Here is a 12,057-nt window from a genome sequence, read left to right on the forward strand (position 1 = left end):
ATTCCCTTACTGATTAAAAATCTGTCTGTCTCAGCCTTGAATATTCTTAATCGTGCAGCATCCACACTGCTCTTGATAAAGAAACCCACAGATTCATTACTGTGTCTTAAATGGGCAACTGCTTATTTTATAATTATGCTATCTGGGTTTTTGACTCTCCCACAAAGCGAAACAACCTCTAAGCATCTAGCCTGTCAAGTCCCCTAAGTATTTTATACATGTCAATACAATTGACTCTTGTTCATCTCAACTCAAATAAATACAGGCCCAAACTACTCAATTTATCCTAATAAAAATAATTCTCTCCATACCCAGATTTAAACTGGTGAATTTTCTTTGGACTATCTCCAATACTGGTGCATCTTTCCTTACATAATGGGACCAAAAAGTGTTGGCAATATTCTAGCCATAGCCTAATGAGTATTTTGCATTGTTTTAGCAAGACGTCTCTTTGAAATAAAAATTAACATTCCATTTACCTTCCCTATTACCTGTTGAACATGTATACTCGTCCTGTGATCCGTGCATGAGAATTCTAAATTCCTCTGCAGTCTTTCTCCATTTAATTGATATTTAGCTGCTCTATTCTTTCTGCCAAAGAGCATAACTTCACATTTCCCATATTACATTCCATTTGCCAACTGTTGAACAAAGAGACCTTGGAGTGCAGGTTCATAATTCCTTGAAAGTGGAGTCCCATGTAGACAGAATAGTCAAGAAGGCACTTGGTATACTTGCCTTTATTGGTCAGTGCACTGAGTATAGGAGTTGGGAGGTCATGTTGCCACTATATAGGATTTTGGTTAGGCTGCCTTTGGAATGTTGTGTGCAATTCTGGTCTCCCTGCTATAGGAAGGATGTTGTGAAACTTGAAAAGGTTCAGAAAAAATTTACAAAGATGTTGCCAGGGTTGGAGGGTTTGAGCTGTAGGGAGAGGCTGGATGGACTGAGGCTGTTTTGTCTGGAGATACGGAGGCTGAGGCGTGACCTTATAGAGGTTTATAAGATCATGAGGGGCATGGATAGGGTGAATAGCTAAACTCCATAGTGGGTGAGTCCAAAACTAGAGGGCATAGGTTTAAGGTGAGAGGGGAAAGATTTAAAAAGGATCCAAGGGGTAAATTTTTCCACACAGTTAGTGTTGTGTGTATGAAATAAGTTGCCAGAGAAAGTGGTGGAGGCTGGTACAATTACAACATTTCAAAGACACCTGGATGAGTATATGAATGGGAAGGGTTTTTGATGGATATGGGCCAAACACTAGCAAATGGCACTAGATTAATTTAGGACATCTGGTCAGCATGGACGAGTTGGACCAAAGGGTCTGTTTTAATGCTGTACATCCCTGATTCTAAGATGTAACAGTAGGCTGGATAGCCTAGGGAAATTTTCAGTAGAACATAGGAGGTTGAGGGGTAACATTATAGAGGTTTATAAAATCATGAGGGGCAAAGATAAGATGAATAGTAAAGGTCTTTTCCCTAAGGTGGCAAGTTGAAAACTAGGTGGCATATTTAAGGTGAGAGGTGAAAGACTTTAAAAAGGGTGCGAGAGTAGTTAATGTATGGAATGAATTGCTAGAGGAAGAAGCAGATGCAGGTACAATTGCAATGTTTAAAAGACATTTAAATAAGCGCATGAATTTGAAAAGTTTAGAGAAACCATCGCCAAGCAGAAGCAGATGGGACTAGTTTAGTTTGGGAACATGGTTGGTGTGGACTAGTTGGACTAAAGAGTCTGTTTCCATACTGTATGACTCTATGACTCTGATTTAGTATATCTAATTAGCTTTTTCTCATTCTAACTTTTCTTACTTTTAGTACTTTTTAAAACTTTTTCTCAGTGGTTTATGTTTTGTCTTATTTTTGACTTGTCACCCTAATTTGCTTTATTCTATTTTTCTTATAACTTTGACACAATGTTTAATTTTCAGATTGCTATGGATCGTGGGTCTCTCCCTTGACTTTTTTTCACACTCATTAGAATATATCATTCTGGGTATTCTGAACAATCCTGTTAAATATCTAGCATTTCACATCTATATCAAAACCCTTAATCTAAGTTGCTAGTTTATTTTAGTTATCTCTGCTTTCATGGCATCATAATTTACCTTATTTAAGTTTGAAATGCTAGTCTTTGATCAACTTCTCTCTCCTTTTGAACTGAATGTAAAATTCTGTCATATAATAATTGCTGCTAACAGTGGTTGTTTCATCTGATCTTGTTGCACAATACCGTGTCTTAAATAAAAATGCTGGGGATCTGAAACAAAAACAAAATTTCTACTAAAACCCAGCAGCTCTGGCAGCATCTATGGAAAGAAAGCAGAGTTAATGTTTCAAGTCTGGTGATTCATCATCCGAACTGAAAGCAGCTAAGAAATGTAGGGAAATACATCCTCCTCTCTGGTTAGCTTCAGAATGTGCTGTTATAAAAACTATGCTGAAAACCTTTTTTATGAACACCTCATCTGTCATTTTTTTTCCAGTCGAGATAAAGGCCATCCTCTACCTTCCTGACCAGCTTCTATTATTTCTTGCTTTATTCTTTGTGCAATGTTCTGATTATGGTTAACCAACCTGTACACCACTCCTACAACAATTTCTTGCCTTCAATTACAGAAATTTGTTTCTATAAAAATGTTATCAAAAGATGTTAGTATATTATTTTTCTGGCACCAGCACTTGCAAAACCAAATCTGTAAAGCACCTTTTTCTGCTAAATTGCTACATCATATCTTTTAATTGTGTTTTAGTTATTTTCCTCCCAAAAGTTGATGCACAACAGCATTATTGAATGTGATGTTGATTTATTTATGTTGAATAGATGTTAGTTACCTGTGTTGAAACAGTGCTGATAAATACAGCTGACATCTTGGCAAGGATAGCATCCACAGATCGAGGGCTTTCGCTGCTTCTTTTTGGTGAAAATAATAAACATGCTGCAAGTAACTGGTAAGAACATACATAAAGCTTAAGAGAAAGAGAACTTTAGTTTGTGGTTAAAATATGTAATTTTGTGATCTCTTGGGCGCAAGTTCTAATTCTCTTTTGACAGCTATGTTTCATAGCTGAATCCAGCTATGGTGCTTTCATTGTAATGGATAAAAGACTTTTGACTTCTCCCATTTATTCTTGCCATTCATAGCAACATAAGAACTAGGAGTAGGCAATTCAGCCTTGTGAACTTGCTCTGCTATTAGTGATACAATCATGACTGACCTCATTAGGCCTCAACTTCACTTTCCTGTCTATGCTTCACAACTTCTCAACGACTTACAAATTAAAATTCTGTCTAGTTCCTCAAATTTACTCAATTAGATTAGATTCCTTACAGTGTGGAAACGGACCCTTCGGCCCAACAAGTCCACACCGTCTCTCTGGAGCGGGAGAGGGTCCACATCGATCCTCTGGAGAGTAACCCACTCAGACCCATCCCCCATATTTACCCCTGACTAAAGCACCTAAGACTATGGGCAATTTAGTATTGCCAATTCTCCTGACTTGCACAACTTTGGACTGTGGGAGGAAACCACACAGACATGGGGAGAATGTGCAAACTCTACAGACAGTCGCCCGAGGCTGGGATTGAACCTGGGACCCTGGTGCTGTGAGTAAGCAGTGCTAATCACTGAGCCACCATGCTGCCACTGTTTGGCATAGTTAATTCCACAGACTTGCAACACTTTGAAAAAAGTAATTTATCTTTATATATCTGTTTTAATTGTGCTAACCCTTATCCTAAAGCATGACCTCTCATTCTAGATTTCCCCACATGAGGAAATATCCTCTCAACATCTACTTTGTCAGTCCCCTTTAGGATCTTTTATACCTTAATTAGATGTCTTCTCATTTTTCTAGACTCCAGAGTTTAGGCATGAACTGTTCATCTCTCTTTATAAATAAATCCTTCATCTCTGGAATCAATGTAGTGAGCCTCATCTGAACTGCTTCCAATCCAGTGATATCCCTCCTCAAGTAAGGGGACCAAAATTGTAGGCAATATTTCACGTGAGGTCTTAACTAATGCCTTGTACATTTGAATCAACACTTCCCTACTTTTATGCTTTATTTCTTTAGCAATAAATGCCAAAATTCTATTTGCCTTCCTATTTTCTGCTGTACCTGCAGACTAGATTTCTTCAATTAATGCACGAGGACACCCAGAACCTTCTACATTGAAACACATTGAAGTTTCCTTTCCATTCCTCCATCCAAAATGGATAACCTCCAGTGTATCCACGTTAAACTTCATCTGCCAAATTTTGGCACTTGCCCTACCTAGCCATTCTTATTTCTTAATTGCAGCTTACTTTCCACCTATTTTAGTATCTTCTACAAATTTTATGATAACACTTTCTATGCTAATGACTTTGATATGGTAATAGGTAGTAAATAGTTAGGCCCAAAGACCAAGTCCTGTGGCACCCCACTAGTTACATCCTGCCAACCAGAAAAAGACTCATTTATTATGAGTTCTGCTTTCTGGCAGTTAGCCTATTCTCTATCCAAGCTAACAAATTACACTTACCTTGTAGGATCACATGAAGTTAAGATCAGACATTCCAAAATTGAGATATTGTGGGCGCATTAGCTGTATCAGCATTGTATACCTCCACAGTCTGTAACTCATAGGGCAATAGTTGCCCATTTTTTTAAAATAGAGACTGAGCGCATCCTAATCCAGTGCAACTAAGAAGGGCATTCCAGGGTCAGTTGAGACATGAAACTAGTGAAGTTACTAAAAAAGGTTACCTGCACACTGAACACTAAAAGTAGCAGTTAATATATAGAGCTATGCCATCCCTAAAACTTGGTAGTCAGCATCCAGTTGACAGTGGTGGTGGGTAATCAAGCAACAGAAATTTGAATGTTTTTTTAAAAATTGAGAGAATTCTTTTTAATGAACCATATATAATAGAGTTACATCTTGTTTTTATTTTGTCAGTCCTTCTGCTGCACAACTAATTGCTGAGTTCACCAAAAGGTTGCTTGATGGAGAGCTTCCTCCTTTAGCTTCAACAGAGCCATCCACTGCTCTGAAAGGGGCTTTCATCTTTGTCTGTCGCCAGATGTATAATACGTGTGAAGGTCTAGATGTACTAATGCCTTATGGTTTGCATGAATCCATCTCCAAAGCATGGAAGAAGGTAACAATTATTGATATAGCATGACTCACTGCAACTGACCTGGCCAAGGTTTTTTTTTGTGTCTCACCTTTTCAGAAAAATGGTGTTCTATCATAATGGGAAGCAACACTCCTCTACTTTTATGCTTTATTCCTTTAGCAATAAATGCCAAAATTCTATTTGCCTTCCTTATCATCTGCAATACCTGCAGACTAGTTTTCTGCAATTAATGCTCAAGGACACCCAGAGCCCTCTACTTTGAAGCAGCAGAGATAAAGATGCAACTGAGGGATCTTTTGAACATTAAGTCAAGATACTTTAAGTATCATTCTTAAATTTTTGCATTAATTTTATTCCAGTGTGTGTTAATTAGTGAACTTAGAAGTTCTGTTCCCCTAGGAGCTATTATGAAATTGTGAATCAGCCAAATGAAGCAGTTAAAATGGCAAATAGAAAGAAAATATGGTGTAGTGTATTAATTTTCTTGTAAGCATCCATGTTTTAACTTCAAAAATGTGCTTTGAATAGAAACAAAGTGCTGAAGAAACTTGACCACATCTGTGGATAGAGAGACAGAGTTAAAATTTCAAGTCCAATATGATGATCCTTTGGAACTAAAAGTACAGGGCAAAATGCAGGTTTTATGCTGGTGAAAACTGTGGAAGCAGCAGGTGGAACAGAAGATCAGGGAAAGGTTAGAGAGCAGACAGTTAGAGATCAAAGGGTAACAGAACAAAAAGGAAAGGAGCCGGTATGATTTTTGAGAAAGGACAAAACACAGGCCAACACTCTCTTAAAAGGAGAATCTGACTGAAAACAAAACTGTGAAAAATAATTCTGGAAATTAGTTTTAAAAGAAAAGGACAAATTTCATGTTCTGAATTTGTTGAACTTAATGTTGAGATTGTAGAGCACTTAGGAGGAAAATGAGGTGCTGTTTCTCTAGCTTATTTTGGGCTTCCCTGGAAGACTACAGCAGACCAAAGATAGATTGTAAGTAGGAGATCAAAATGGGTGTGTTAAATGGCAAAAAGAAACATGTTTGGTTCAGGCTTGTGGACTTAAGAGAGGCGTTCCTCAACGTGGGTCACTCTAATGCAGGTCTTTCCTAGATTCAATAAAAGGTTTCATTAGATTGGATACAACAAATAAACTCCCTCTAATCAAGAAAAGAGAGAAGCAGGAAAGTATAGACTTGTAATTTGATGTCTGTCTTGCGAAAGGTGTTATATCATTAAAAGATGGTTGCTGCACACTTCAAAATCTCAAGGTAATTGGGCAGAATCAGCACATTTTCTTCAAGAGGAGATAATTTCTAACTAAATTACTGGTGATATTTATAGGAATAATGTGCTGTAGGTAAATGCACATAAATGAGGCCCTATAGATATGTTATACTTAGATTTACAAAAGGCATTTCTAAATTTCTCCTCTGTTTTCCGAAGTTCATCTGTGCTGCAGTGTGTGGTGGCTCGTTGGAATAGTGTTCTGATACAGCTTTGTTTGTGTGTGTTGGGATGGTTGCTGGTGTTAGTTAAACAGAGGAGAACCACCTATGCAATGCATTCAAGCAGAACGGATACTCAAAAAATACAGTTTGCAGATTCCTCGAGAACAAACCATGACAAACAGACCAAACACAGCCAGAAACCCTAACCACCTTACCATACATCAAAGAAGTTTCAGAAATGACAGCCAGACTACTAAGACCCCTCTGAATCCTAGTAGCACACAAACCCACCAATACTCTCAAACAAAAACTAACAAACTTAAAAGACCCAGTACAACTCATGGACAAAACCAATATCATCTACAAAATTCCATGCAAGGACTGCCACTAACACTACGTAGGACAAACAGGAAGAAAGTTAGCCACCTGGATACAGGAACACCAGCTAGCCACAAAAAGACATCATCCTCTCTCCCTCATAGGCCTACACACGGATGAAAAAAACCACCATTTCGACTGGGACAACACCTCTATCCTGTGACCGGCTAAGCAAAGACATACCAGAGAATTCCTAGAGGCCTGGCACTCCAACCACAACGCCATAAACAAACACACAGATCTAGATACCATCTATCAACCCCTCCGAAAACGAACAGGAAATGACATCACCACAAACCCCAGGATCCCCATCCAGGACAAATATATAAATAGAAAGCAGGAGACAACAGCTTCGCTTCACTTGGAGGTCACCACTGATGATGTTACCTAGCCAGGTAATGAAACGTCTGGATATCAAACCTACAACTCAGCGAGCAAACCGACACCCCATTAATGATGTAATTCAGAGGAGGTTTGCTTGATTGATATCTGGAGTGAGTGCGTTATCTTATGAGGATAGGCTGAGCTTGTTTCCATTGGAGCTTAGAAAGGTGGGAGTGACTTTTTGGAATGTATTAGATCCTGAATGGTCTTGAGGAAGTAGATGTGGAAAGTGTGTTTCCTCTTATGGTTCATTCCAGAACTAGGGATCACTATTTTGAAATTCGTGGTTTAACTTTTAGGACAGAGGTGAGGAAAGATTTTGACTGAACGTTGTGCAACCATGATCTCATTGAATGATGGAAGCTCGCACTGCCTACTTCTCTTATTTTAGCTGAATGTGATGAATGAGGAAGGAGTTGGGCTCCAAAAGCTTGCAATTTCAAATAAACCTGTTGGACTATAACCTGGTGTCGTTTGATTCTTGACCTCGTCCAACCCAGTTCAACTCTGACATCTCCAACAGTGAAGAAGCTTGACACCATCCAGGACAAAGCAGCCCACTTGATTGGCAATGCATCCATAAGCATCCACTCTCTCTACCACCAAAGCTCAGTAGCAGCACTGTGTAATATCTACAAGATGCACAGCAGAAATTCACTAAAGATCTTCAGACAACGCCTTCCAAGCTCATGACGATTTCCATCTAGAAGGACAGAGCAGCAGACATATGGGAATGCTACCACTTTCAAGTTCCCTCCAAATCAATCACTATTCTGACTTGGAAATATGTGGTCATTTCTTCACTGTTGCTGGGTCAAACTGCTGGAATAAGTCCCAAATGACTTTGTGGGTTAAACCACAACAGGTGGATTGCAGAGGCTCAAGAAGGCAGGTCAGCACCACCTCCAGGGCAACTAGAGATGAGCAATAAACTCTGGTCAGCCAGTGACACCCACATCCCACAAAATGGATAATTTTTAAAAAATGTTCTATATGAGCGAAAACATTTTTGACTGTGCGGCCCTTGATTCTTCATATGCACTGCCATATATAATTGACTAGTCTGTTGCAAATGTGCTAAATATTTACTAAAGTTCTATTCACAAAGTTTGCTACTTGCCTTCACAGTGTTTGGAGTTGTTTTTATGTTAACTTTTTGTAACCGTTAATTGTCCACCAACATCTTATGTCGGTTCCTTTATGTGATATAGTCACCATGATTTATTCATCCACAAATTGAATTTTGAATAGCTCCATTCCAGTATGAAGCTTCATTCCCTTATCTAGCACTACAAAATAGCAAGTATCTTGATTGATCTTGTATATATTAGATGCTATCTTGATGTGTGTTATCAGTTTTAAGGTTGAAAAAGGATAAAGTTAAACACACAGGTATGAATATTAATAAACATAAACATCACTAATTTACTCATCCATACCTAATGAATGAACCCCTAAACACACTCAAAAATGCATTTGCAAAACCTTAATTTATCCATTTTCCATGAAAAAGAGCTCTAAACTTTCCAGCTTCAATATATAATTTCTCCAATAATGTTCTAAAACTTGCTATCATTTAACTCACTGAGAGTTATCATGGGGAGTCTGCTAGTAAGCAAAAATGTGCTCGTTGCCTACAGAATTTAAGTTAGCAGAATATTTAATGATCTTGATGTTTTAAAAACTTTAAAATGCCCATGCATTTCTTATAGTTAATAGTTTATTCTAAAACTTTCTGGGTGGAAACTGCCTTTATCCATATTTTTGTATTGTTTTTCAATATGACTTCATGTTATGTATTTTATGCATTCTTTACTTTTTAAAAGGTGGATAAGATTAATCTTTAATTATGTAATTTTTAAACTCAATTTTAACATTTGTTTTGTGAATCAGGCCTGTTCACTTTCAGAGCGAACACCTACTCCAGTAGCAGGAAATGAATCAGGTGCAACAGCCCAGGAACTGCAAAATACGTAGGTGTAACTGCATTGTTGTTTTACAATCATTTGTGATCATGCTTGATGATGTAAAGATCTACTTGCTCCAACAGAATCTCTGCAATGACTTTTTTTTTATTCATTCTTAAAATGTAGGCAATGTATAACAGCAAATATTTCCCATCCCTAATTAACTAATGGACAGTTAAGAATCGACAACATGCTGAAGTCTGGAGTCACATGTAGGCCAGATTAGGTAGCAATGGTAGATTTCCTTACCAAAAAGCACAATAGTGAACCATATGGATTTTTACAACAATCAACAATGGTTATGCTGTTGCTATTAGCATAGCCTTTAATTCCAGATCTTTAACAAATTTAAATTTCCCCATCTGACATGGTGGGATTCGAACCCATATCCCAAAACAATAGACTAAGGTTCTATTTACTAGTCCAAGGGGATTACCACTTTGATTGCCTTCCCTCCAGCCCCATTTGTAATTCAGGACAGACACAACTGGGCTTGTTGGTCAATGAGTTTGAATGCCAGTCACCTGTGTGAGTTGACTGTGGGATCCGGGCCTTTCTTGAATGTGACCAAACTGGTCATGTCGAAAAGTAATTAGAATGTTGTCAGATTGTGTCAAACAGATTTCTGCTTCCATTTGCCAATATATGTCTGGATGGGAATGTCTTAAGGGTGACTCTGGTGAAATAAAAAGGAAAAATGGCCAAAGCTCTGAAGGCCCAAAGATGACTTGTGAAGTCCACAAGGGTGGTACTTCTCCTGACGCACAGGAATCCTCATCAAAATTTCAGAAATAAATCAGTTACCGAGCATATTTTGGCCACTCTGTTACCCCTTGCCAAATTTCCTATTTGTTATTATGTATGTATCTCCACTGCTCAATCAACCCTGGAGTATTGCTTGCCCATTATGTCGCTGGCTTTTACTTCAAATGGAGTGAAAATGAGGCCGTTTCTATATGGATGATTATCACCACGTAGTGAGAATAAAAACATTTTATGTTTGAATAAACAAAGTATCAAATCCAGTAGCATAAACCTTCATTTGTTTTTTTTTTAATTTGATTTGCTTCTGCTTAAATGTACTAGTTCATAACTGAGGAAAAATGTTTTGTTCTTGAATAAGATTAACTTCTTGCTCACTTGTCTGTTTCTAGTACAATAGTCAGATGGAATCCATGCTTTTTATGTTATTTCATCACTATTGTTGCAAAAATGGCCATGATTTCTTGGGTAAATAAATATAAAATCCTATAATTCTCTTGTCAGGATGGTCTTAGAAGAAATGCTGCTAGACAATCTGCTAAACTTTGCTGCTACTCCAAAAGGTTTGTTACTTCTGCAGCAAACAGGAGCACTCAATGAGTGTGTGGTTTACATGTTCAGCAGATACACTAAAAAGCTGCAGGTATGTGTGGGACACCTTACAATATTTCTTTTGTAGTGATTATTTAGGAATGAAGGGATGTACATATTACGCCTTTTATGATAAACAATTGGTATTAGCTCCTCATTTATGACCTGGATTTGGGAACTGTTGACCTTTGACAACGTTTCCCTGTACTACCCTGAGCCCATCACGCACCCTAACCATGGCACTTCATTTTTTATTTCCTCCTTAACCCCTCTAACATTCATCATGGCCAACTCCATCTGGTTACATGGTTCCTTCTCCATTGTTTATCTCGGTGGTACAAACCTTGGATCATTACATTTGTATCTGTCCCAGTGTAGCTTGTTTTTTTTTTCTTCCTGCACAGTCACCTGATGAGATATTTTATCCTTGGTATTTTCATCTTCGTCTATTTCATGTTGCTTTTTGGCTGCATTATCTATAGCTACAGGAGAAAGGGAGGACTGCAGATGCATGTGAGTTATAGTCTAAAAGTGTGTATGCCCAAAACATTGAATGTTCTGCTCCACAGAGTTAAAAATCACAGAACACCAGGTTATAGTCCAACAGGCTTAATTGGAAGTACACTAGCTTTCAGAGCATCGCTCCTTCATCAGGTGATAGTGGAGGACTCAATCCTAAGACATAGAATTTATAGCAAAAATTTACGGTGTGATGTAACTGAATTATACATTGAAAAGTACCTTGATTGTCTGATGAGTCTTCGGATTGAGTCCACCACAACCACCTGATGAAGGAGCGACACTCCGAAAGCTAGTGTACTTCCAATTAAACTTGTTGGACTATAACCTGGTGTTGTGTGATTTTTAACTTTGTACACCCCAATCCAACACCGGCATCTCCAAATCATGACTGCTGCACAGAGGCTGTCTGACCTGCTTTGCTTATCCAGCACCACACTTTTTTTGACTTTGTCTGTAGTTACAGTCAGTACTTAGTCATAGAGATGTTCAGCATGGAAACAGACCCTTCGGTCCAATCTGTCCACGCTGACCAGATACCCCAACCCAATCTAGTCCCACCTGCCAGCATCTGTCCCATATCTCTCCAAACCCTTCCTATTCATATACCCATCCAAATGCCTCTTAAATGTTGCAATTGTACCAGCTTTCACCACATCCTCTGGCAGCTCATTCCATACATGTACCACCCGCTGCGTGAAAAAGTTGCCCCTTAGGTCTCTTTTATATTTTTGCGCTCTCACCCTAAATCTATGCCCTCTAGTTCTGGACTCCCCGATCCCAGGGAAAAGACTTTGTCTATTTACCCTATCCATGCCCCTCATAATTTTGTAAACCTCTATAAGGTCACCCCTCAGCCTCCAACGCTCCAGGGAAAA

General features: G+C 38.5%; 1 protein-coding gene across 5 annotated transcripts in view; it reads left to right on the forward strand.

Annotated features, from left to right (window-relative positions):
* Positions 1-12,057, forward strand: part of tbc1d32 (TBC1 domain family, member 32) — a 251,277-nt gene that overhangs the window by 107,683 nt on the left and 131,537 nt on the right. For all 5 annotated transcript variants that reach the window (XM_043684318.1, XM_043684307.1, XM_043684303.1 and 2 more), the window contains exons 16-19: positions 2,827-2,954; positions 4,948-5,149; positions 9,234-9,313; positions 10,574-10,712. In XM_043684318.1, coding sequence (XP_043540253.1) covers positions 2,827-2,954; positions 4,948-5,149; positions 9,234-9,313; positions 10,574-10,712 — 549 coding nt within the window. The remainder of the gene's footprint in view (positions 1-2,826; positions 2,955-4,947; positions 5,150-9,233; positions 9,314-10,573; positions 10,713-12,057) is intronic.

The sequence above is a fragment of the Chiloscyllium plagiosum genome, chromosome 3, assembly GCF_004010195.1.
Source record: "Chiloscyllium plagiosum isolate BGI_BamShark_2017 chromosome 3, ASM401019v2, whole genome shotgun sequence".
In the NCBI taxonomy this organism is placed as follows: Eukaryota; Metazoa; Chordata; class Chondrichthyes; order Orectolobiformes; family Hemiscylliidae; genus Chiloscyllium; species Chiloscyllium plagiosum.